This window comes from Arachis ipaensis, chromosome B9 (assembly GCF_059453495.1).
Source record: "Arachis ipaensis isolate K30076 ecotype BB chromosome B9, ASM5945349v1, whole genome shotgun sequence".
NCBI classification, from domain to species: domain Eukaryota; kingdom Viridiplantae; phylum Streptophyta; class Magnoliopsida; order Fabales; family Fabaceae; genus Arachis; species Arachis ipaensis.
This window is the reverse complement of record NC_142444.1, coordinates 159,457,501-159,481,917: the sequence shown is the minus strand read 5'-3', so window position 1 is coordinate 159,481,917 and position 24,417 is coordinate 159,457,501. Positions and strand designations below refer to the sequence as shown.

The 24,417-nt window shown below is 33.6% G+C and overlaps 4 protein-coding genes and 1 long non-coding RNA gene across 7 annotated transcripts; all 5 read right to left on the bottom strand.

Annotated features, from left to right (window-relative positions):
- Window positions 1–1,889: 1,889 nt before the first annotated feature.
- LOC148546937 (uncharacterized) lies at window positions 1,890–4,409 on the bottom strand. The gene is made up of 3 exons (XR_015899332.1): window positions 4,276–4,409; window positions 4,129–4,183; window positions 1,890–2,007 (listed from the first exon to the last, which is right to left on the bottom strand). It is a non-coding gene; the product is annotated as an uncharacterized LOC148546937 (long non-coding RNA).
- A 519-nt stretch (window positions 4,410–4,928) lies between these two features.
- LOC107617398 (acireductone dioxygenase 2) lies at window positions 4,929–7,423 on the bottom strand. Its single transcript, XM_016319157.3, has 7 exons — window positions 7,266–7,423; window positions 6,354–6,465; window positions 6,167–6,261; window positions 5,822–5,936; window positions 5,592–5,716; window positions 5,321–5,391; window positions 4,929–5,210 (listed from the first exon to the last, which is right to left on the bottom strand). The coding sequence occupies exons 1-7, from the start codon at window positions 7,281–7,283 to the stop codon at window positions 5,144–5,146; spliced, it is 603 nt and encodes a 200-aa protein (XP_016174643.1). The 5' UTR covers window positions 7,284–7,423; the 3' UTR covers window positions 4,929–5,143.
- A 1,902-nt stretch (window positions 7,424–9,325) lies between these two features.
- Window positions 9,326–11,711, bottom strand: LOC107617400 (glycerol kinase). Of its 2 annotated transcripts, none has more exons than XR_015900069.1 (6): window positions 11,567–11,711; window positions 11,423–11,481; window positions 11,159–11,249; window positions 10,123–10,808; window positions 9,663–9,925; window positions 9,326–9,503 (listed from the first exon to the last, which is right to left on the bottom strand). XR_015900069.1 is itself a non-coding variant. In XM_016319159.3 (6 exons), the coding sequence occupies exons 1-6, from the start codon at window positions 11,666–11,668 to the stop codon at window positions 9,462–9,464; spliced, it is 1,149 nt and encodes a 382-aa protein (XP_016174645.3). In that variant the 5' UTR covers window positions 11,669–11,711; the 3' UTR covers window positions 9,326–9,461. The 2 variants fall into 2 exon arrangements, 1 of the variants encoding a protein (XP_016174645.3); XM_016319159.3 differs by having other exon boundaries at window positions 9,663–9,863; window positions 10,155–10,808.
- A 760-nt stretch (window positions 11,712–12,471) lies between these two features.
- ARD4 (RmlC-like cupins superfamily protein) lies at window positions 12,472–14,487 on the bottom strand. Its single transcript, XM_016319158.3, has 5 exons — window positions 14,188–14,487; window positions 14,022–14,109; window positions 13,849–13,943; window positions 13,196–13,435; window positions 12,472–12,877 (listed from the first exon to the last, which is right to left on the bottom strand). Exons 1-5 carry the CDS (start codon window positions 14,197–14,199, stop codon window positions 12,749–12,751), a joined length of 564 nt encoding a protein of 187 aa, XP_016174644.1. The 5' UTR covers window positions 14,200–14,487; the 3' UTR covers window positions 12,472–12,748.
- A 270-nt stretch (window positions 14,488–14,757) lies between these two features.
- LOC107617397 (protein TIFY 4B) lies at window positions 14,758–19,519 on the bottom strand. 2 transcript variants are annotated; one of them, XM_016319154.3, is made up of 9 exons: window positions 19,009–19,519; window positions 18,558–18,706; window positions 18,345–18,469; window positions 17,000–17,084; window positions 16,757–16,916; window positions 16,185–16,244; window positions 15,803–15,866; window positions 15,487–15,695; window positions 14,758–15,183 (listed from the first exon to the last, which is right to left on the bottom strand). In XM_016319154.3, exons 1-9 carry the CDS (start codon window positions 19,160–19,162, stop codon window positions 15,167–15,169), a joined length of 1,023 nt encoding a protein of 340 aa, XP_016174640.1. In that variant the 5' UTR covers window positions 19,163–19,519; the 3' UTR covers window positions 14,758–15,166. The 2 variants fall into 2 exon arrangements, with proteins under 2 accessions (XP_016174640.1, XP_016174641.1); XM_016319155.3 differs by having other exon boundaries at window positions 15,803–15,860; window positions 19,009–19,511.
- Window positions 19,520–24,417: the final 4,898 nt, after the last annotated feature.

The window sequence follows — 24,417 nt, the reverse complement described above, 5'->3', positions numbered from 1 at the left end:
AGTATTTTGTTTGGTGTAAAGTGGGAGATAGAAGTTAAAACAATAATGAAATTCTAATTTAATTTGTACAAAAGGTAAAATTGGAATTAACTAATTGAAATGAGGATATTTTAGGTATAAAATATTATTAAAGTTTCAGTTTCTATCTCTAAAAATTTTAGTCTCATGTGTCCCTACTTTTTAGAGGTACTGAAATACTGAAATTTTAGAAACAGAGACAAAAATTTTAGTACCAGTCTCTGAACCAACAAACATGATACTGAGTCTCAGTCTTTCAGTCTCTAGATTCTCAGTATCTCAAAACAAACGCTCCTGAAGGACTAACACGTGTAATCACATGACCAATTCAAAATAATAAGAATGCTCGAGCTTAAAGAAAAGAAAATTAATTCACACATTAATTAATAGTGTTAAGTGTTAAGTATACACTAAGAGCCAAGTGTAGAACCGCGTCCGATATACCCGACAGCATCAAAATTCAAAAATCAAATCAAAGCATGGAAATTGGGAAATAAAATAAATGAAATGAGAGCTTAGTGACAAGGGTCACGTATCTTGCTTCTTCAAGTAATTTGGTTTGCCAAATTCAACTTTTAGATTCCAATAATTTGCCTATTGCTGTGGCCAAAGTTTGATTAGGTGTGGCATTTTACTTTACTTTAAATTATGATCATATACTAGTAAGACTTCAAAACTCACATAACCATCACCTTTCGATCTTAACCTCGTTCTAATCACGCAATGTTTAAAATAAACCTGTATTTGAGAAAGAAAAAAAAAAAAGGTTCTAACAAAACGATTGTGACTTTGCGTATTCAATAACACTTCTATATTGGTCATGTAAAAAACATATTACAAATGTAAGACCAAAATCTGAGATGCACAAAAGAATAATTGACAAAAATTTTGTTTTGACTTAAATTATTTCACCTAGAATAGGAGTGTCAAATTTAAACTGATTTAAATTAAATCAATTATCCAATCCAATTCAAATAAAAAATTAATTAAAATCGCACTAATTTAAATTTGATCGAGTTATATTTTTAACAAATTACATAAATTGAATCAAATTTTGGATTCACTTTTTAAAATCGATCTAATCCAATTAAAACTGTATAATGTAATATAATATTATTATTTTATTATTATCTTTAAAATTTTACTTATAATACATTCAATTTATTATATATTTTATATTATTCATATATTATTATTATTTAGTAAATATTTTATGAATTTAAAAATAAATTTTTTTAATTTATTTTAATCAATCTATAATTTTATTATTATGTTAATATTAATTTTTTAAAATACTATTGAAACTTATTATTTTATTATTGGTTATTTAAGATTTAATATTAAAACCCAATCAAATCTAAACCTCTCGAAGTTGAATCAGATTGTCTAAAAAAAATATTCAATTCAAATCACACCTTAAATTAAAATTAGTGTTTGGGTTGCATAAAGTTTTAACACAAAATGATTCAAGGTGCACGGTGTAACACCATACCACACTTAATCTCATACTTACATTATGAGACTGAGGTAATAAGGTATTACGACCTCTAAAAGTAAAAAATATATATAATAATAGTGAAAGAGATATTTAACTAGGAGTCTTGAAAATGGATAAAACAAAAGCGCAAAATAAAAGCGCAACGCTCAGGAAACGAGATAACTTACGTGCGAAAAAATCGAAAGTCAGCGAACATAATATAACAGAAACTAGGAGTTGAAAGCCCAAAAAATACATAATAACAAGCTCCTAACTCAGCCTACGAAGGCAAGGCTGGCCGGAGAATATTTACATACGTATATACATATCCCAAAACCCAAAATATATAAATAAAACCCTAGCTCTCCATTAGCCTCTAAGAGGAACAAAATAAACAAGTTTCTTGGAGAGAAAGCTAAGTACATATATACATAAGCTACATAACAAGAGAACCCAAAAACCGCTCCGCTTCAGAAATCCAGACACCTAGCGATGTGCCTCTCGACCTGCATCTGAAAACAACAACACAGTATGGGGTGAGAATCGGGGATTTTTAGCATGGTAAAAGTGTCACGCACATAATATATAAGATCTTGGGAATGCTAGAGGCAATCCTAGAACGCCGACACTTAGATTATAAAACTTAAAGAACTAAACAGAAACCGTAAATCAGGGTGGTTTTCTAAGGCTTTCTCAACTAAATCAACTCCTTAAATCTAATTGGAACTTAAATAGAATTCTCAATCTCTTCTCCGCCTTTCTTCCGTTCCTCCATCTCCGGTAATTACAAAGACAAACAAGCAGACATAGCAAGTACAGGTAGAATACAAATAATACAAATATCAATTATGACAATTAGCATATTATAATCAATTAAGCAATCTCAATTAATGCACAAACAAGCCATACATACAAATGCATATGACGCATGTCTGTCCTATGGCCATTGATATCAACTGTCGGTTATGTAACCATCCCGACATGTTCTCAAGCTCAAAAATACACCGTGGGGAGAATCCCCAAGCTGACATGGGGAAGAGAATGCCCCCAAACTCAATAATATCCATGGGACGAATTCCAAACTGACATGGGGAGAAAAGACAACACCCCAAGCTGACATGGGGAAGAGAACGTCCCTAAGCTCAATATTATCCATAGGACGAATCTCAAGCTGACATGGGGAGACGACACACCAAACTGACATGGGAAAAACAACACCCCAAACTCAAAAATACTCAACCTTTAGCTCACATATGCATCTCCAGCATACTCGCAACATTACCGCACTTTCTCAATACTCATAATCACTTAATCACTACTCACATCTCAATTAATTAACATCATCCACTGCCTCACATATCATTCTCAATATTACATTACTCTCTAATTGTCTCATACACCACTTTCATCATCTTATCAATTCGAGTACCAACTTCCCCAACCACCTATTACCTTTTAAAAGTCATTCTTCATCTCCAAGTTACCACCATTTCCTAACTTTATCCTATTACTAGGCTTACTAACCAAGTTTAGAAGTAACAATATGAAAATAGAGGTTTGAAAGGCCAAATTGACTTTGAAAGCACAAAATAATGAGTTGCTGAAAATAGAGGTATGCGTACGCATACGTACAATTTTGCCCAAGTCACGCGTACGCGTGAGCGTGCATGTTGGCCCATTTCGCGTACGCATAGACTCATTCGCGTACGCATGTACGCGAGGCAGTAGCTACCACATGCGTATGAGACAATATGCGTACGCATGCGTGGGTTTTTGGTTAAAATTTTGGCTAAGTTAAAAAACTGCAGAATTTCAATTTAAAACCCCAAACTCCCAACGCACATAATTTTTTCATTTTAAATCATTTTTCATCCGTTCTTTGAACGACACGGACCCAATTTTCATACAAAACAAGTTTGAAATAATTTGGGGTCCGAAAGCCAAATTATGACTTGTCGAAGTTCGACCAAAAACCTAATTTACACAAAGATCCAACCCCCATTTTCATAACCCAAACTCAATTCTCCCTTCCTTTACACATTTATTCAACCACAACATCATACCAATTTCAATGCCAAAGCTTCCACCACCTTACCTTAATCAATCACACATCAATACATACATAATCTCTTTACCTATAACTCATTACTTTGATCACAATAATCGCCATCAAACCACCACAATTCATATTCATTCTCTTTTTCTACTTTACAAGCACCAATAAGTCACCATTTAGCATTCCAAATTTAGCATCAACAATTTAAACCAAAACTCAACTTTTATCATTAAACACTAATCAATTTACATGCTCGTACATTCATCTTTATCTTATAGTCCACTAGCCTAAGTCTTCACAGAATATTATATATTAAATACGCAAAATCTAAACCATACTTTAGCCGATTTCAACGTATTAACCAAGGCAAACCACAAGGCAAAAGGGCAATGCTTCAATCACCAAGATTTAACTCTAACTCCACCAAGCTCTCAAATCAAGCTTCCAATTATTCCAAGAATCTCCATATCATGCATTCATACACCTAACACATATATATAATATATACATACATATATCCAACAATTCAATATCCAACATAATCCAAACAAGAAAAACTAGGATTTAGGACTCTCACCGTGTCCACGGACTAAACGAACCAAATCCGTTAAGCTCCATAAGCTAAATTGAGCCTAGAGTACCCAATTAAATAAAATCTCAACATGGGTTCCCTTTAATTTCGAAAATTGAAGGATAGAGAGGTTGGGGTGAGATTGAAGCTTACCTATGAAATTGATCCAATAAAATAGTAGAACTCGATGCCGTAGACGCGTGACTGCAAACGATACGACGATCGGAGCTCGGAATGGTGAGATATAGTAGTTGAAATCAAGCCTAAGGTTTTAAGTTCTTTTTTCCCTTCTCCATGGATGTTCCAGCGTGAATGAAGAGAATGGATGAAGGGTGAACTGAATTTTATTTGAGTGTGATGGGTTGGACTGGGCCTCGAATCCATTTTGGACTTGGTTCGTCCGATTCAGTCCGTTCGACCCAATCTTAGACCAAATTCGACCAAATCTTAGACCAAATTGCTTAAAATTAATATTAAAATTCTTATTTTAATTTTCTCTATCATATTAAACTACAAAATTTTATTTTTTAATTTTTTATTAATAATTAATTTATTCGCTAACTATTAATTATTTTCTCGGAGTTTACACACGGCGTACCTACAAATATCATAATCACACTTCTCTTACTCTAGATGGATAAAAATATCACTTTTTTTTTTTCTGTCTTCAAAATATATCACATTATGATTGTATGAACGACATAGACGTAACTATGTAAGTTTCTCAAATTAATTTATCATTTCTAAAATTGATTCACTGTGAAAAGATCTTTTACCCTAAAAACATAAAACCTAAACACATATAGTAGCAATAATGATACGAATATTTAGTAGGATAGATATTGTAAATACAATGGCATGTATACAAGTTTTCAGGGATACTCAAACAAACCATAACATACAACGGCAGATCATCATTTTAAGAAACCCATTATTAGTATTATTTATTTATTTATTTATTTTTCCAAACCCCTGTACTTTTCGTAGCATAAAGCCGTATCCTATTAGGCAGAACAAGATCTCAGGCAGCAGCATCAACAGCATTATTAGCAACATCCTTTTCCACAAAAGTCTTGATATATTGCCCTCTGCACATTGAAATTACATATCATATATTAAGAAAAATAATGAGGTTTGACGTATAAATCCTTTGATTTTTCCCACGGGTCAGTGTACTTCATAAGTAACAGTTTAATACCTTGCTGGGAGATGATCGTGTGGACGATTGTATGGAGTCCAAACTGGTTCACCAACAAAAAATCGCAAAGCCTGTATATTTTACAATCAGGTAAGGAACAATAACAGGTTAAGGAAAGCAGCAAATCATCATATTAATTCTTAAGAGATGTACAAGAATACAACTATCAAAAAGTTTAGCAATCAGATACTTCTTTCTCAAATAAGTCTAAATACACATCAAGAACATAATCAAAAAGTGCCTTCCAGAAAGAGCACAGGACAATCAGTACCTTAATGTAGTTGCTCTCATCTAGTGTAAAGCGATGATAAATTCCAGCAGGTAAGATGATCAGTCCTCCTTTCTTCACCCATACACGAATCCAAGCATCATTACGATCCCTCACATCAAAGTACCCTAAGGTGAAAAAGTAAACATTTAGGCTTTAGCAATGCAACATAGTGAAGAAAGTCACTAGGTATTGGCGGGGAACAACGAAAAACAAAAGAAAATTGCACGTACCACTTCCAGCAACACAATAGCGGATCTCCTCGTCGGTGTGAAGATGCTCTTCAAAGAAGCTTTTGATCTTCTCTTCATAATTTGGCAATTTCTCTGGGTAGACCTCACAGACATCCTGCAGAAAATGTGCCTCAAGTCAATCTGTAAAAGAGGCATTAACATACAGCAAGAATTTCAAGATGCACATATTTGACACGACCCGTGCATTATTTAAATGACCATAAAGTCATGTTTTTGCATTTTATTCATTCTTATTTGCATATAGTTATTTGTCGAGTTTAGGAGTTAGTTCTAAATGAGAGTGTGGCACATGAAATAGTGGAAATGAACATTGGCGTAACAAACCATGTAGGAGTAACCGCGTTCTTCACGAATCTTTTTCAGCTCTGGATCTGTTTCATAGTTATCAGCATCTAACCTCCAGCTAAGCACTCCAAGTTCTGCAATGTTAACATAATAAAGCCAAATATGTGAGTGCAAACCGTGATACCATAAAAAGTCCTCAATGACACAACTATAACTAGTAGCCTACCACCAAGTTTGTCCAACGAGACAAACTCCTTGGGTTCTTTGTGATGGGGAAGTCTCTGATCTTCATTACTATCATCCATGTACCATGCCTGAATGACTTCCTCTCGGGGATCCTGCAAAAAATAACATTTCAAAAATGATTCCTCTTGATCTCTCAGTCTCAATGACTCTGAATGAGTAAGACAACTTGAAACAGTGGAAATAGTAGACATCAGAATGCATGTTTCAAATAGATAATTGGCTTAATATATGTAAACATAAACAACACCCAATCACAGCCATAATAACAAAGGAAACAAGCTCCCAATTCTTGCATCCATCATCCCAACCCATAATCTACCAACACCTGTATCAAACCTGCCTCACCGCTTATGTAGTGAAAGTGATAAGTAATATCTAGGGTTTATTACTTCAAGCAATATCTTTTGTGTTCCATTTAATCAATAAACTCTCGGGTTAAAGTTCACAGAATAATTTAAGATCAACAATTGGTCATAGGCATGTCGATGACAGAACAAGTGCGTCAAAATTCCAGTAAGAATGTTCATGGTAAATTCCATAGCAACAAAACCACATGGATATAAAGTCTGATCAAATTTTAGGCAGCAACTAAAAAATAAAAACAAAAATAGTAGTCTCTCTCTATAGCCGTGTAACCTTGTTCAATCCATAAATTTTCTGGTAACAACCATGGGGAAAAAAGAGAAATGATTCCAACATAAGCTTAAAATATGATAAAGAATCAATTGGAATTTAGTCAGGTTTAAATTGAAACAGCTCAGTATCCCGGGTTAAAAATATATATAGAAAAAATAAAAAAAGAAAAAAAGAAAAACTAATAATGAAATTGACGAAGTTATGAGGAAGAAATCAAAGAGGAGAAGCTAATAAGAGAAAAGGAAGAAGAAAGTACCTTGCCGGAGGAAACCATGACGATAGTTGTGTTGAATTGCTGCTTTGATTTCTAATGTCTTGATTGGGGTTTCAGTTCTGTTCTTTGTGGCCACACTCTTTTTTAACCCCTCGCTCTTTATATTCGTTTTTTTTTTTAACTAAAGATAGGAGACTCGAACCCGCAACCTCTTAATTAAATATGAGGAGACTATACCATTTGAGTTATAACTCATTGTCGGTCTTTATATTTTTTTGTTAAATACAGATGGATATATTTTAATAGAAATAAAAATAAAAATACTATTTATACGTTAATATTAATCACCCAAAATCAGTAATTACGTATTTACATGTAAATATATGTTATTTAATTTATTTATAATTTATAATTTATAATTTATATTTTAATATATATTTTATATTAATAATTAATTTTGCTATATATCAAACATAGTTGTAAATAAATTATTTAGTGACTAAAATCCATCTATATTTTATATAAAAAAGGATGTCAAATATTCCTCTCATTTCTTTTCAACCATAGATGTGATATATATAACTCATTCGCTTTGGATTTTCTATTTTAATTGTTCAATGGGTATAAGATTAATCGGTAATATTAGAGAGATTATAAATTTTATTTCATTATTTCTAGCGGATTGGCACCAGAAACCATTCATTTTAGTCTCTAATGCCATTGATATTTCCTGCCAAATATGAAGAAAAGGGTAGGTGTTAGGAGAAACGCAAATTTTAAATGATCTAATATATTGATTGGAAGTTGAAACTACTACCCAAGAGATTAAAAATACAAACAAAATAATAAACTAAACAACCGCTTGAACACTGATAAAACATTAATGATATAGGGTATATCAGCTAGGTACACTAATTCAGATATTGCTAAGCTCTGTGAAGGATTGGATCAATGAAAAATAAATAGTAAGATCCTATAACTTGCGTTCAGAATTGCAGAACTAGAGAATAAACAACTTGATGTAACTGCCTCTTCATCATTAATAAGCCATCCCACCTCACTAAGAAAAGTTTCATCATTCTCATCTCCATTCTTGGGAAGTAGTACGGCAGTGTTACCATCTCTAAGAATAGGAGACCTCTTGATACATGTTTCAAATGTTCATGATACGAAGAGTGATGTAATTTGATTTTTGTTTATTTAGTTATTAAATTGAGTTTTATATTTGTGGACTTTAGGATTTTCTTTGTTTTAACCTAATAACTATTGTAATCGTAGTATTGAGGGATTAGAGGTGCCAATCGAATAGTTGAACCTGCCAATCTTGGTATGCTTGAGGCACAACAAACTCTGGCAGTTCAATTGGCTTGCCTTGGTTACTAAATTCTGCTCCAAATCCATTCCATTCACCAGAGACTCTTTCCACAAACTGTGACCACACTTCCATGCTTTATAATGTATACTTTTATATCAATGCTAAACAACAAATAGGTAATAGTAGAATTCATCAGTTATCTAAGGATACAAGAATTAAATGCAGCAAAAGCACCAAAAAAAAGTTTGTGATATAACTTGACATGGAAAAGGAATATTGAAATGAAATGAGAGGTGGCTGAGATTATTATGGAATGCAGAAAATGGGATGTACATGGTGAGGGGGTAAGAAGCATCAAGCATAGAGTGCGGGTTAGGGGGAAACAGCATCGTTGAGTTGAGGGAGGCAACGCTGAAGGATAAGAATGTGAAGAGGAAGAGAAAAGAAATTTGTTGTGTGGAAGAAATTGAGTTATATTGCAAAGTTATGTCAGCCTTTATGGGAGACTTCAACGAGATTGTGTAGGTAGAGGGGAGAAAGGATGCTGTCAGATTAACAGAGTTTTAGTAAGAATTGATAAAAGAAGATATGCAACTGGTGGACTTTCGCTTAGCGATTTTACAATTGGATTGACAGAATTTTAATAAGATTTGAGTGGTTGAAAATCAGGAGTACACTATAAGAAGGAGGAGCACAAAAAATAATTAACCAGTTTTTTTCCAATTTTTTTTCTTTTTTAACTTTTTGATTTGCTTATTGTTGTTCTTGCTCCACTTATTGTGTTGAGTTTTCTTGTTAAAAAAAAAAATCTATCCCATGGTATACTTTTTATATAGTAAAGTCAAATTCTTTCTACAAATTGGTCGTCTATAAAAATGAATGCCACTTTGTAACATATTAACCAAAATGGATCACCACCATGGTTATATCTCTTCTGCTTTAGTTTCTAATGCCAATGAGATTTCCTGTCCAAGATACAGTGAAGAGAAGAGTTGATGTCAGAATACATACAAGTTTGGTAACAAGAAACAAAAAATTCATTTTCAGGGCTGCTAAATTTCCTAAGCTCTTTAAATATTGTTGTTGAAAAATCACTAAAATATATATTACACTTTACAACTTGCCTTGAGCTTAGCAGTGCTTGAGAATATGCAGCTTGATGTAATTGCTCGGCCATGATCGGAGATCCATCCCACTTCACTCAAAGTTCCACCATCATTACTTTCTCTCAATGAACACCAGATCTTCTTGGGAAGTAACATGTTGTTATCTCCATCTCTGACAGAGTTCAACACTTGATCATCTAAAAGCGGCCGAAAGCTCCCCTGAAGTTAAATAGAAAGGAATTGCCAATGAAGCCAACAAAACATCAGGTATCAAGAGGGTACTGTTAGAAACAAGAGACTAAACTAGAAAAAGGATTTGTGTATTATTGAGTGTATTCAAATTGTCTCAAATGATACAATATAAAAGGGTATTTATAGGTGTTAAGAGAATCGTAATAATAAAGACGTAATATTCTATAATAAATATTCAGATATACTAAATAATTCTAATTGATCCTAATTATATTCTAACAGGTACAAACTAAACTACAAACAGATCCTTGCACTCACAGTGTTCGAATCATCGAAAGTTGCAACAGCTTTAGATCCCTGCCAGACACCAGTAACTTCTGAAGCAGTCAATGGAGAAGTAGCAGCAAATGCAGAATCACGGATAGCACAACCTCCAAGTTGGTCACCATTTCTAAATGGTCCATACCACTGCTCACAAAATACTCTTATACTTTGCAGAACCATCTTTGTATTATCTGATACATTTATGTGCTGAATGATCCTAACCCGAGACTCACAATCTTGTGGACTAATCAAGCAGTACTCCAACTCTAACAAGCCATCTTTCTTGTCCCACAAGGCAACATAAGAACCACTGGATTGGTAAGCAAAGGCAGTGATTCCAGTATAAGCTCCTCCAACTTTCCTTTCATCTATGCTGTAACGCGTAGCAGCATCAGCCTCACAACCAACAGTTGGTAGTAACTGAATGGACTTGTATTCGAGAACTCGATCTCCCGGTTCAGCAAGAGTAGGACACTGAGTCTGCCAGTCAAATACTTTAACCTCCCACTCTCTGTATGCTTCCGGTACCACAGTCTCAGGCAATTCAACCGGCTTCCCTTCATTGCTAAAATCAGCACCAAATCCATCCCATTCACCAGAAACTCTCTTGGCAAATTGTGACCAGACTTCCATACTGTTGTCATGTACCTTGAGAGAAGTTGAACAGCCAAATTGGTACACAAACTATCTAATTTGCAGGAATACCAAAAGATAAACAAAACATAAATTTGAGTAACCATGGATATATGTTTAGGATTTGGATCCTCTAAAGTTTGAATTTCACTTTAGAGAGTAAAGTGTGATCTTCTACCTTAGAGGATCCACACTTTACTCTCTAAAGTGAAATTCAAACTTTAGAGGATCCAAATCCTATGTTTATATCCATTATAACAGCATCAAGTCAGCTAATCAGTAATTAGTGATTAGTAATTACAGAAAAACAATCAGCAACAAAGTTTGATTAAGAACACAAAAGTTGAAAAATTCAGCCCAGTTACTTGTTTGGAGTCATCCTTGAGCAGATCAACCTGGACAGTATCTTTTACTGCTTGCTTGGCATCTTGATTGACTGCACATATCAAAGTTGTCCTGTTTTAGATTGAAACACGCTAATTCACTATCCACAGTTTCAGCAATCAAATAATGGTGGTAGTAAAAGTAGCAAGGTGGAAATTACCTATGTTTTTGGACACAATATAGTCTACATACATTTAACATTTCCACCTTTCCAATTTGACTCCCAAAAAACAAAAATCACATACCTTTTGGTCCTCCAACTGGGAAAACCCCCAAAGTTCCAATTTTGCAGCAGTAAAGAACCCTGAATTAGAGAAAAGATGCATCTTTTAAGCATAATCATAATCACTAAGAATAAGGAGGAGGAGGGAGGGAGAGAAATGAAGTACCTGGAAATGGGTAGAAGAAGAAGGGATGGGGGAAGGACGTGGTTGATGAAGGGATGGAGGAGGATAGGAGGAAGTGGTGGTTGTGACAAAGAATGCTGCCATTGGTGATTGGTGGTTGGACGGAGGTTACACAGCCTCTGCTACTAGCCGCCTTATAGTGACCCTTCATATCCACCAAGATACTATATTCTCTTTTTTATTCTTCTTATTCATAATATCATTAAATTAATTTTCATCCAACCAAAAATGTCACTAAATAAGATCCACTGGAAAATCTTTCACATAATCCATAGCCTTTCTATGCCAAGTTTGGTACTTTGAATTTGAAGTTGTATATGGCTCTATGCCTATATATACCAAGCAATTTTAAATTTTTAAGACATTATGTAAATTCGTTCTCTACTTACTATTAAATTAAATATTAACTTATTTTAAATAAGATTTATAAATCATTTAATGGTAGATAGAATACGATTGATATAATGTTTCACAGTAATGTATGAAAGTAAATTCTTACATAAATTCTTTTAGTTGAAAAGATTATTTAATTATGTCGAAAGTAACTTTATACCATTGGTTGAACAGTTAATCCTTGATATAGTTTGTAGTATGTATGGTATATGATAATGTATGGCATCTCGTTTACATTTTGTTTCTACTTACACTGTAGGAATAGTTTTGTGTTTATTTATCTTAGTTTCTTTTTATTTAAAGGAAAAGGAATAGTCAATGAGGAAGTTGAAGTCCCTTCTATGTTATTGAACTGCTAAAATTTGTTGTCCCTTCTAGGGTGTAAGTGGGACAACATAATACTTTTCCTCTAAACAATATCGAATTATTGGTTCACTTGTTCTCATGCAACACATCACAGTGAGGTTCTAAAACGGGAGCAGAGTTTCACCAAGTTTCTCAAGTATGAATTTGCCATTCAAAGGACACATGATGATTTAATTAACCCACTGAAACACGAATATTACAGCAGACATAGTACAATATGCTCCTTAACTAGTTTAAGACATCGAGCTTGATGTGTTATTGGTTCATAAACAAGTCTTTTTCTCTTGGCTAAAACTTTACAATAATATACCAACAACCATTCCAAGTTCCAACACTAGCTTTTTGTAACATCAGCTAGAAGCCTAGAAGACATGCGTGCTAGTTTATATCATCAGTGCAGGGAGCCTAATGAGCTGCAACCGGCACGCCGGGTTTCTCGGTCAGGCTCTTGATGTATTCCTTTCTAGCAGGGTTGTCCTCTTGAGGTCGATTATATGCAGTCCATACCGGCTCCCCCATAAACAACCTCATTAACTGTGTACACAAACAAATACAAATCAGCACAATATAGCAACTAATAATCAACCAAGAAATGTTTGTTGCAACTTTATTCTATTCAAACTAACTTCAAATTGCATCATGAATCTTTACATTAAGGATTGCTCACATGAAGATGTCTTTCATATGATAATGATAACTAAGATGTTGATACAACATATATTAAACAGTTTAGTCAAACATGTCAAGCTATCTAATAGTTTTCGTCTATAATCTTCGCATGAAGACATCTTCATGGGAGTATTCAGCCTGCATTAAAGTGATGATTGTGATTAGCGCGACGGACTTTCATACCTTCACATAGTTACTAGTGTCTAGAGTGAACCGATGGTAGATTCCAGCAGGTAAAATGATGAGATCACCGGCCTTAATCCAAATGCGAATCCAGCGATCGTCCTTGTCCCGCACATCAAAGTAGCCGCTCCCTTCCAAACAATAACGAATCTCTTCATCCTGATGAATGTGCTCGGTGTAGAAGTTCTTCAACTTCTCTTCATAATTTTCCACTTTTTCTGGGCATAAATCAAGTATATCCTGCAGCATAATCAAGTCAATTCAGACAGACAGTGAACCCAGATACAGAAGAAATTCCCATGTACAAAGAAACACTATTGATATTCACAGTGTTATAATATAATTAGGATCAATTAGTATTATTTAGTATATCTGAATATTTATTATAGGAGATTACGTCTTTATTATTACGATTCTCTTAGTACCTATAAATACCCTTTCATATTGTATCATTTCAGACAACTTGATTACATTGAATAATACACTTTTCAGATTACTCTCTCAGTCTCGTTTCTAATATGGTATCAGAGCCATAGTATCCTCCTTTAGACACACAGAACATTAAAAACTTTTGTTTTTTCATGTAATTGTATGAATAAAGAATAAATAAATAAAAGTTGTACTGAAATTAGAGAAAGATAGTAGAGTATTACCATGTAATTGTATCCCCTGGTTTCTCTGATTTTGTTCAATTCCTGATCATCCTCATAGATATTGGGATTAAGCTTCCAGTACAAGACTCCTAATTCTGCAATTAAAATTCGTTATTTTGATTGCATGGGATGTGAGAAAGAAGCAAAAGCAGAGAAGAGAAATTAAAGGGGACCTGATAGTTGGTTTAAGGAAACAGAATGTTTGGGGTTGGTTTGGTGAGGAAGCCTTGGATCCTCATTGCTATCGTCCATGAACCATGCCTGCCACAGTATTTATATTATATTATTGATTATTGATAACAAAAGTAATCGATTGCACCAAAGAGTAACAAAACTCACCTCAATCGCCATGACCTGACAGCAACAACGTTGTAGATGAGTGGCTTATTACTTGATTCTGGTGGAAGCCTCAGCGACCATATGTCATTTATTTATAGAACATGGAAATTAGGGAAACAAATTATAATTATAATTATAAGCCCGAATATTTTATTTAGTGGTGTGTATAGTTTTGTAATTTTTGTTTTCCACCACCCATGAGAAATAATCTGCTTGTTTGTTTCTGCTGGCTTGTAAAATATGGCTTCCAATTTCTATTCTTTAACTTGATCTTTTCTTCATTTTTAAATGGCGGAGAGCATTTCAAAGTGGCAGAATATCAAGTTTCATATCACAAGATAAAATAAAAGCAGGCCATATATTACTGCTACTTATCTAGTCGATAATACAAACAAAATACGTAATTTTGTTTGCACTAAGATAGTTAACAAAGCATAAAAGCAAATTTTTCTAAGCACGTCTAAATATGTAAATTTTGTATTTATTTTAAAAATACAGTTAATTGTGGTTCTATCACTAAATAAAACTAAAATATCACTTTATCAGGGAAGAGAAAAAGACCACTTGGGCTGGCACAAAAGCTATTAACAATTAACAAGGCAGCACAAATTTACATATCATATGTTCCGGGGAAAATGGCTGCTCCTGGCTCTACATTTTAAATCAGAAACATCAAATACGAAATTCTGGAAGGGCGAAATTAGATGGCTGAAAATTACAAAATTGATCAGGTAAGAGGGACACGTCTATCCTAAACAAAAAACATTGATCGTCTAGCATTTTTTTTCTTTTTTTTTTTTTTGGGTACAGTGTCTAGCAGTTAAAGAAACTAAAATTGACCACTCTATGGGCAGCCCAATTCTTGCACAACAGGGTTCGTGCTCAGGCTCCTACAGGCTATGGTCTCTTCTCTTCAGTTATATAATGATGTGATCATCTGAATCACAACTCTGCACAATCTATCTAGTCTCCTTGAGTTTTAGCATTCTTGAACATCTGCAATGACAGAATCAACATAAATTAATGACAACCTTTTCAGCAACCAAGCATTAATGCTGAGTGGTTCATCACCAAATCTTTGCTTGGTTTACCATTTAGTTTTTCATCACCGGCATAATATTATTTATTATACCTTGAAACCAGTCCCTTATTATTAACATTTACTTAATGGGTAACCATCTTATCAGATAATCACTAAATATCAATATCAATAAGCACGATAAACTGATCGCTATGCTTGAAAGGTTCAATGTCATGTATATTGTTTGTTGAAGGTATAAAGAAAAGATGGCAACTGACCTTTGTCATTGAGATCAATGGGAAGGCCAACTTTTAGCGGGTTGTCAGCCGAGCCACTGAAAGCAAGAGGCGGTCTAGGCTGTGGTGGGGAGCATGTGCTACTTCGGCTTGAATTGCCATTTGAGGTCTGGATTTTCACTGGAAGGTTCAAATACATCTCCAAGTTAGATGACGTTACCCCGGGCAATTTCTTGCCCTTCAATCTTCCCCTGTCAACAAAGGCAGAATAAATTATTGGGTTGTCACTAAAAATGAATAACATGATAGATGCAATTGAAATTAATGAAAAGAAATTATAGTTCAGTATTGCTGATACCTGTCTTTTCGCTTTTCACGATATCGTTGCAATGAAACTTGTCTGCTTGCCTGACCATCTAGATCTTGTCAAACAAAAGCAAGCAAAAACAATATTTAGGGTCTTAGAATTTGAGGTGTGAGCATGGACATGTGCTGTAATGCTGTTAGTTACATGAAATGTCTTCCTTCATACACATACCAATGTAGTAGATCAAATAAACAAAAATTCACTTTATCTTGTTCCATTACTCTTCAACATACAAAGGACACAAACTTCTAGCCAGGTAAACTAATATTGCCTAAATGCGTAAATGGGTGGCAATCTCATGGATTTGAAATTGGGTAATTCAATTTCAAAGCAGTTATAGAAGGCTGCAAAAATTCTGAAGACATATCCATACCAGCATCACGAGCTATGCTTCCCTTCTCCCTGTAATGCAGAGGATATTCCATCATCTTATCTGTGGTAATTTGGAAAAACCAATGATTTGGTTGTCAATATCACAAAATGTAAATCTTAACATCTTTAATTTAATACAAAGCTAATCCAGGCTACCATAATTTTAAACTAGTCAAAGAAATTGAAACTTGTCCATTAAGAAGAGACAATAACTCAGTAGCTGTAATTCTAAAATAGGCTTCAGATTGAATTTGGGCATCAGAATTATGACAGCATGACACGCTTTTAAGAGAAACAATAAATGATATTGAATAGGTCAATTAAAAAGGCCTGCAAAATAACACCTCAAAACCTACTGGCTTGAACTCATTTGTGGTTTCTTCCCTCACTAAAGCACATCATTGGTGTTATATATCGTAGCTAAAATCACTTTTTGCATCTGATTTTTAGATCAAATGATGCATTCATTTAAGAAATTCCAGAAAAATGATGCAATATCATCAAAGAAAAGTAATCCTACCGCCTCATGGAATTAATAGTGAATTAGAGCAGTCTTTGTACTAAATTTTCTACCTGCTTGAGCAACCTGCACCATTGTTGTATCAACAGGAACTGGGACATCCTTATCCAATGGTATGTGACAAGGAGAAACCCAGACTGTTGTATTTCTGTTTACAGGATCATCCTGAGCAAATTGGACTGGACTTGCTGCAAGTTGCATGATAGCCTGTGCCTGCAAATCAAATTTGGCTCCATTGGAATGTGCAATTTGTTTGGATTTAAGGCCAGGCATTATACTAGAACATCATTACCTACCTTATCAGGTGAGACTCCATCATAGACATTCACCTTACCACAGTAGAATATCGTCATTTGCCCGACTCCGCTAGTTGCACATGCTCTATGACCATATTAATAAGTAATTAAGAACTTGAATCAGCAACACTAAAGGAATATTGGCATGTCTCTAATCATGCGTACTTTGTGTAAAATTTATTAAATCTTAGTTATTTCACATTTTAATTCTTAAGTAGTTGGTTCACTTTCTTGTGAAAAGTAATGTATGATGAAACTTGTGTTGCAGTTTGCCACTATCCTGGATTCCTGGGTATAAAACTATAAATAGTACCAAAAAACAGTTTATCAATAAATCAACACTTAAAGTAAAATCAGGAATGTTGAAATTAAGAACTTGCACAGGCTTCTTTTACAGCTGCAAATAATCATGCTAACAAGCTAGGAATTGAAGTAAACAAGCCTTGACATGCAAACCAACAGAAGTTCATGAAAAGAAGTGTCAGCCTTGATCGCACTTAATCTTAAAATTGATATTGTTCAATATAACTAAAACCTTTTTTTTTTGTAACTGAATTCCTTCTTCCATTCGACATTTTCCGTATAGTTAATGTTCATTAATCTTGCCTCCACCAAAAATAGTTAGAGCGATATCTTAACAGTAATACTTAAATTAGAGCAGCATGGAATTCCCCCCAAACATCAATGAACATATTTTTGTCCTGTTGTATAATTCCCGCCATAAGTGGAAAACCGCAAGCAAGAATCAAACACGATGGTCAACAAAAGCGTAAACGCAACACAACAAGTATGGAATGACGATTTTATTGGAGTTATGGGAATATCTAGATATGGCAGTAGCAGGTATGCAATTCATATGGTCGCTTGAGTTGATATCCATATGCTTACAAAATATAGCATTATCAAACCATTGTCCCCCTCCTAATCCTGCTTAAAGAAAAAGTCCACATGATACAATCCAGAAACATCCAACACAACAATCCAGAAACATCCAACACAACAATCGACCCTAAGCCATTAAATGACCTAGCTGAAATCAGGATCCTCGCACATAACTCATAAATACATCTAACAGTTTAAACTATCATTCATACTTAAATGGATGCAGACAAAATCTCTGTATACAAATGGCAGCAAAAGCACTCAGTTTCCTTACTGCTTCACTAACAGGCAAATCACCGAACACATGAAGAAACAAACCAATGAAACGGATCACTTCTCCAAGCTAATACTGAACTTGAACATCTATAGAAATACTCTACCATACTAAACATTTTCCCCCAGAAATGCATCATGAATGATCTGGTTAACACGATGAGACACAAAAGAAAAAGGAGAAACAAACCTGGGACTGACAACGTTGGTGTCATTGGTTTCAGTGGGTTTTTCGGGAGACGACGCAGATTTCTGAATGTCATCGGCAGCATGAAGAGCCGGATCTTCAGCGGGCGGAGCATCGTTCAAATCCCCCTAACACAGCAGTCCATGTCATATTCTCGGGAACCAAACAAAAAGGAAGAAAAAGCAAAAAGGTGTTGGGGGAAAAAGCGACACTCACTTGAGGCTGAGGCGGAGGCCGAGGTGGCGAGGTAGAATGGAGGGTGGGAACGACGGCGGGGGCGTCGTCGTTGGAGGGCTCGAGCAGCGCCTTCAGGGAAATGACCTGCTGAATTGCCTGCGATTTGTTCCACGAAGGCCTGCGCATCCCTGTACGGACACGTGTCCTTTTTAAATTATTAAAATTAAAATATTCCGTTCATCCATCCATCCATCCATCCATCCATCGGTCCAACAATAATTATTTTATTTAATTGCATTCCGAATGCAACGAAATACACAAAAATAGTAGCATTCACTTTGGTAAGAGAGAAGATATTTTGCACAAACATTAAAAATAAGGGAAGATTTGGAAGCAGTTGCATCGGTTATTTTTGAGTGGCGGAAATGGTGGAGGACAAAAGGGGAATTTTGCGCAGAGAGAGAGAGAGAGAGAGAGAGAGAGAGAAGACCTTTTTCTTTGAGGAATCTGCGACAGTCTTCGCGAGTGAGTTGGGAAATGTCATCTTCGGTGAGCTGGTGAAGGGGCTTGTCGAGGATAGACCTGAAGGTGGCGGTGGCAGTGGCGGTGGCTGTGGCTGTGGCTGTGGGCCCTGCGCCGTTCATCGCTTGCCGCTCCTCCTCCTCCTTCTCCTCCTTACCATATAAATTAATTGACAGATGACTCCTCTTGCTGCTCTGTTTCTGAGTAGTAAGAAATTAAGAAGAAAAAGGAGAGAGAATGAGTGGGTGGGTGATGAGTCGTGGGTATAGCAAGCAGTAGGAGCAGTAGTGAGAGTGAGAGTGAGAGTGATGAGTGCGAAGAGAAGTGAAGAAGAGAAGAAAACAAGAGAAAGGGGCAAAGAAAGAGGGACTACTGAGGAAGGAGTTGATGAGAGAAAGGGTGGGGGGGCTTTGCTCTTTTGCAACTTGGGGTGAACCCTAAGCTGCCACGTATGCTCTCCTCTTCATTATTAAGTTCCCTAATCCCCTCCAACTCTCTTTTTAATCACCTCTACACCCTCTTCTTTTTTTTTTCACTTCTTCCTAACCTAATCTTACTTCACTATTTCTTCTCTTTCGGTTTTTTATGTCTAAGAGTTAAGACTTCATTATCTGTATGGAGTATCGACTGAAATACAACACTAAAATAGTTTCAATAATCTACATCCAATATAGTACTACTTTTTATAAAACTTATCATAATCATTTATTTCTTACAACAAGTAAATAATATTACTAAATTCTGTGTCTCTTTTATAGATCATTTTGGTTTTGTTGAATGCATAATTATAAAGATAACATTACTGAAAAATTATTCATTAATTAAGAGAGAATATTAAAATAATTTTAATACTTTTATATATTAAAATATAACAATTTAGTAATAAAATAAGAGGATCATAAAATTTTGTAAAAAAAACAAAAGTAAACAAACCAGGAGTACTAACTATGTTATCTCTTTCTCTAGTTTTGTTTGTATTCATAATTTGAAATTAGTTAAAAATGATCTTAAGGACACTTGTTAACGAAGTAAGAATAGTAATTTTTAAAAGAGTAATGTTACGTGTACACTAAAATTAACCACTAAAATTAGTCATCAATATATAATATATGTTAGAATACAAATACACATTGAAAATAAATTAAACCATATATGTATTTATACACAAATATATTAGTGACTAATTTTAGTGGCTGATTTTAGTATACAAATAACACTTTTATTTTTAAAATTCTAATACATTTAAATTAGAAAACATGCACAGCTTTAATTTTTAAAATATCTAAATAATAGTTTACAATTTTATAGAAATAATAATTTATTCCTCTAAGTACCTTAATAAAAACACTTATTAAAAATATAATCTTTTACATTAGAAAATATTTATACCTATAGAAATTATAAATCCTAATAAAATTATCTATAAATAATAAAATTAATTTTGTATCCATAAAAAATTATCATTTAATAAAAATAACCAAACTGAATTTTAGTTGACTCTCTATTCAAAAATTACCTAAATTTTTCAAGTTATTATTATTATCTTCACTATACTATCATAGTCACAACTTATTTTCGCTATTAAATCACACGGTTCTGCTACGTTACCAACAGCATATCTGCCAACTTCTGCCAACTCTTATTTATAATTATGTTTTATGGAAGTGTATTCGTGGATGTGTCTAATAAAAATGTCTTTTTTATAACTGTGTTTAATAGAAGTGTCTTTATAGATATATTTTCTGGATGTGTCTCTTTATGTATGTATTTAAAATATATTAATTATTAGACACATCCACGAACACACTTCCATAAAAACACAATTATAAATAAGAGTTGGCAGAAATTGGCAGATAATATGTTGGTACCCTATACTTTTCCTAAATCACTTCATCATTGTCATCATTATTTTTACAATTCTACTAAGAAATCAAGAGGAGTCTAGCCAACAATAAGCCAACAAATATTTTTGAATTATATTCTATACTAATTAATAACATTAATTGTCATTAATTAGTGGTTATTTAATTTTTTTTAAATACAAAATTAATAATTATTAATTGCCTCTTCTTATTCTAATTCACCTTTTAGTCTTTTACTATTTATTATGCAAACACTAATTCCTCTTTCCAAACAAAAACTTCGAAAATCCAAAAAACAAAAAGCACCAAAACATAAGATAAAGAATCATCCAAATCCTAAGAAAAAACATACAAAACATAGGAAAAAGAATCATCCAAAACTAATAAAAAGAATCATCCAAATCCTAAGAAAAAAATACAAAATATAGGAAAAACAATCATCCAAAACTAATAAAAAGAATCATCCGAAATGTAGAAAAAAAACATAAAAAATTAGTTAAAAAATCATTCAAAACCAAATAAGAGGAAGAGAAGAAAAGTCACAGGGTGGCCGGCGATGACGTCTTAGACGGCGTTGCATGGACAGTGGAGGGACTCGCAGTGGCGTGTTGCGACGAGTGGAGGAGTCGCCATGGATCAGAGTAGTTGATCGCGCGTCGCGAATGGGGACCTGGTGGTGGCTGCGTCGCGACGTATGGAGAGTCGTGGGGTGCGAGTGGCGAGCAATGGGGAGTCGCGAACGGCAAGAGTGCGTCAGGCGAGCGATGGAACGCGAGGAGGGTGAAGTAGAAGCGCGATGGTGACTGTCTTTCCTGCGCAAACGACAGATGAGGTGGCGGAGAAGGATGCAAGGACGACCGGCGATGAAGCGCGAGGATGGTGCTGCAGTGACGCTAGTGGCGCGAGGACGAAACCACGGCAGCATGGGACATTGGGAAGAGGGATTAGGATTTGTGGTTTTGTGTGATAAATGGTGAGTGAAAGTGAAAATAAGTTAGGGTAAGTTTTGATTCAAAAATACCATTAATGTCAATTAATAAAAATTTTGAATTTGAAAAAATAATTTAAAATTAATCATTATTAATTGAGTTGTTCAATTTTTCGCCAGTAGACACTTAACTCCCTATACTTTTCTTTATTTTTATCTTCAATTTTTTTTTCTAATTTCCAAACTTTTTTAACCCTATCATCACCGTCTTAATCTCCTTTAACATTATCACACCACCACTACTACCATTACTACTAACACTGCTAACATAACTAACAGTGTCAATCAATTGAAAACTGAAAATTGAATAGCAAAAATATATTGAAATTATAAATTTTAAGTATTTTCTTTGGATACAAACAATGTTAAAAGAATTTAGGAATAAGAAATAAGGAGAAAATGATAAATTTAAGAGTAAAAAGCTTTTTAACATAATAGAAAAAAATCGAAAAGTTGTAAAGTCACCATGAAAAAGAGCATAATAAAATAAAAACGAATAGAGCAAAGGATCATAACGGAACGACAGTAAATTATGACTAGCTCAAAATCTGCCATGCTCAGGAGATTCGAAAGCTTCTAATACCTTATATCGTATTTTAGATTGAGTCAGATTCAAATTTTGGTGGAAGAAATTGAGTTATTGTAGTTATTGTGGCAGCTGTGACGAAAATAGAGGATATAATGATGAAGTTAAAAGAGGAAACGGTGAAATTGTTTAAAAAAAAAGTTGAAATTGCATATAATAAGGGACGACTTCAGCTACTACAGTAAGTGATAAAATAAAAATGGTTGGGAAAGTAGCAACGTTGGTGGTGAATTGAGAAGAAACTATGTTGATTAACAATGAATATGATAATACTAATAATAAGAATAGTTTGATGATAGTGAAAAATGAGGGTATAAAGGTAGATAGTATTATAAGTAAAAATGAATAAGATAATTTAAAAAGTTTAGATAAGTTTTGAATAGAATCAACTAAAATTTAACGTTTGATTATTTTTGTTAAACACTTATTTTTTTATGAATGTAAAAGTAGTTTTATTTTTTTTATAAATAATTTTATCAACATACAATTTTCATAGATATAAATAATTGTTTTTTCCTTTATTTATCAATAATTTTGGTTTTGTTGCTGGTTGCGTGGAAGTTCGCACCAGTTTGTAATAATGCGGGTGTGAGAGAAGAGCATTTTTGGCATGAAGTGGAATGGAGATTGGAGAGGAGAACCTTCACAACTTCCTCGGTGACTAAGAGTAAAAAAAAAAAAAAAAAAAAAGCCTGAATTTTTTTTTTTATAAAGATGTTTTTTAATAATTAAAATTTAATATATAAAATCAATTAAATCGTGTTATTTTTGTTAAAATTAGACTAGACAATTTGATTTGACCGAAAATTGATGAATTAAATCTTGAATTCGTCTAAATTAATATTATTTTTTATAAAAAATGACTACAATACCCTATTATAAAAAATGACTAAAATACTTCTATTATATATATTAATTTTGAGAATCTTAAATTTTAGTCCTTTATTTTTCTATCGTAGGGTTAGAATTTAGAATTTTTTTAAAATATATATATATATATAAAATAAGAATATTTTAATTATTTTCTATAATAAAGGTATTGTAGTCATTTTTTATTAAAAAAAATTAATTTAGACCAATTCAAGATTTGATTCACTATTTTTTCGGTTAAATCAATTTGTCTAGACTAATTTTGACAAAAATAACATGATTTAATCAATTATATCTGTTAAATTTTAATTACTGAAAAATATCTTTAAAAAAAGACGTTTTAGACGTCTTTATCTGAGTGGCTTTCTATAAAAAATGGTTCCTCATTATTTAAAATTATATGTTATAATAATATTGATTATTGAAGAAGCAATAGAAAGGTATAACTGCAATTTTTAATTAGGGAGATTTATTCTTTTTCCAATTTGCAATTTGACAACACTCTAAAGTATGGGTTACCACTAAAATGGTCCACTCCTCATTCCTCCTCCTACATAATCTTCTGGCATCAATTCTTATATTCTATGAAAAAAATATATCTTTTGTATATTCCAATTTATTTATATCAAGTGCTTATTTGTATAAGACCTCCAATAACAATTTAACTAATATAAAAAATAAACAAAATTTCGGCTTTTAATATATTTATTATTTATTTATCAAGTACAAAATTTTAAATTTTTTATTAATAATAACTTTAACCTAGGTTAGAAATAGGGCAATTCACATAAATAAAATAAGTTGGAGAAACTGTTACGCAAATATAATATTGTGAAACTGCAGATGAAAATGCAACAATCCCAATTATATGTAATCCGCGACACCCTAGCGCGGAATCTAAATACACGTAATCCGCCACATTCTGTCGCAGATTACGTTGAGTTGCTGAAAACACATAAACCGCTACACCCTGTAGCGGATTATGAAGAGAGTGACTATAGAACAAATCCATGAATACCAGTGTAATAGTAATAACCCATGATGCAAAATACACGAATTCATACAAATATA

Bases quoted from the DNA above. Each gene is read 5' to 3' on its own strand.
- ARD4 (XM_016319158.3), bottom strand. The intron at 13,944-14,021 runs GTCCCCTTTAAT...TTTTAATTGCAG, and splicing joins TTCCTTAAACCAACTATCAG to AATTAGGAGTCTTGTACTGG. The intron at 12,878-13,195 runs GTATGAAAGTCC...TTGTGTACACAG, and splicing joins ACACTAGTAACTATGTGAAG to TTAATGAGGTTGTTTATGGG.
- LOC107617400 (XM_016319159.3), bottom strand. From the start codon at position 11,668: ATGGCAGCATTCTTTGTCACAACCACCACTTCCTCCTATCCTCCTCCA. The intron at 11,250-11,422 runs GTATGTGATTTT...AATCTAAAACAG, and splicing joins CCCAGTTGGAGGACCAAAAG to GACAACTTTGATATGTGCAG. The intron at 9,864-10,154 runs GTGAGTGCAAGG...ATTTAACTTCAG, and splicing joins CTTTCGATGATTCGAACACT to GGGAGCTTTCGGCCGCTTTT.
- LOC107617397 (XM_016319154.3), bottom strand. From the start codon at position 19,162: ATGAACGGCGCAGGGCCCACAGCCACAGCCACAGCCACCGCCACTGCC. The intron at 17,085-18,344 runs GTTTGTTTCTCC...ATATGGTCATAG, and splicing joins ACCAACGTTGTCAGTCCCAG to AGCATGTGCAACTAGCGGAG. The intron at 16,245-16,756 runs GTAGAAAATTTA...AAATTACCACAG, and splicing joins GGTGCAGGTTGCTCAAGCAG to ATAAGATGATGGAATATCCT.
- LOC107617398 (XM_016319157.3), bottom strand. The intron at 6,262-6,353 runs GTAGGCTACTAG...TTAACATTGCAG, and splicing joins CTCGTTGGACAAACTTGGTG to AACTTGGAGTGCTTAGCTGG. The intron at 5,717-5,821 runs GTACGTGCAATT...TTTTCACCTTAG, and splicing joins CTATTGTGTTGCTGGAAGTG to GGTACTTTGATGTGAGGGAT.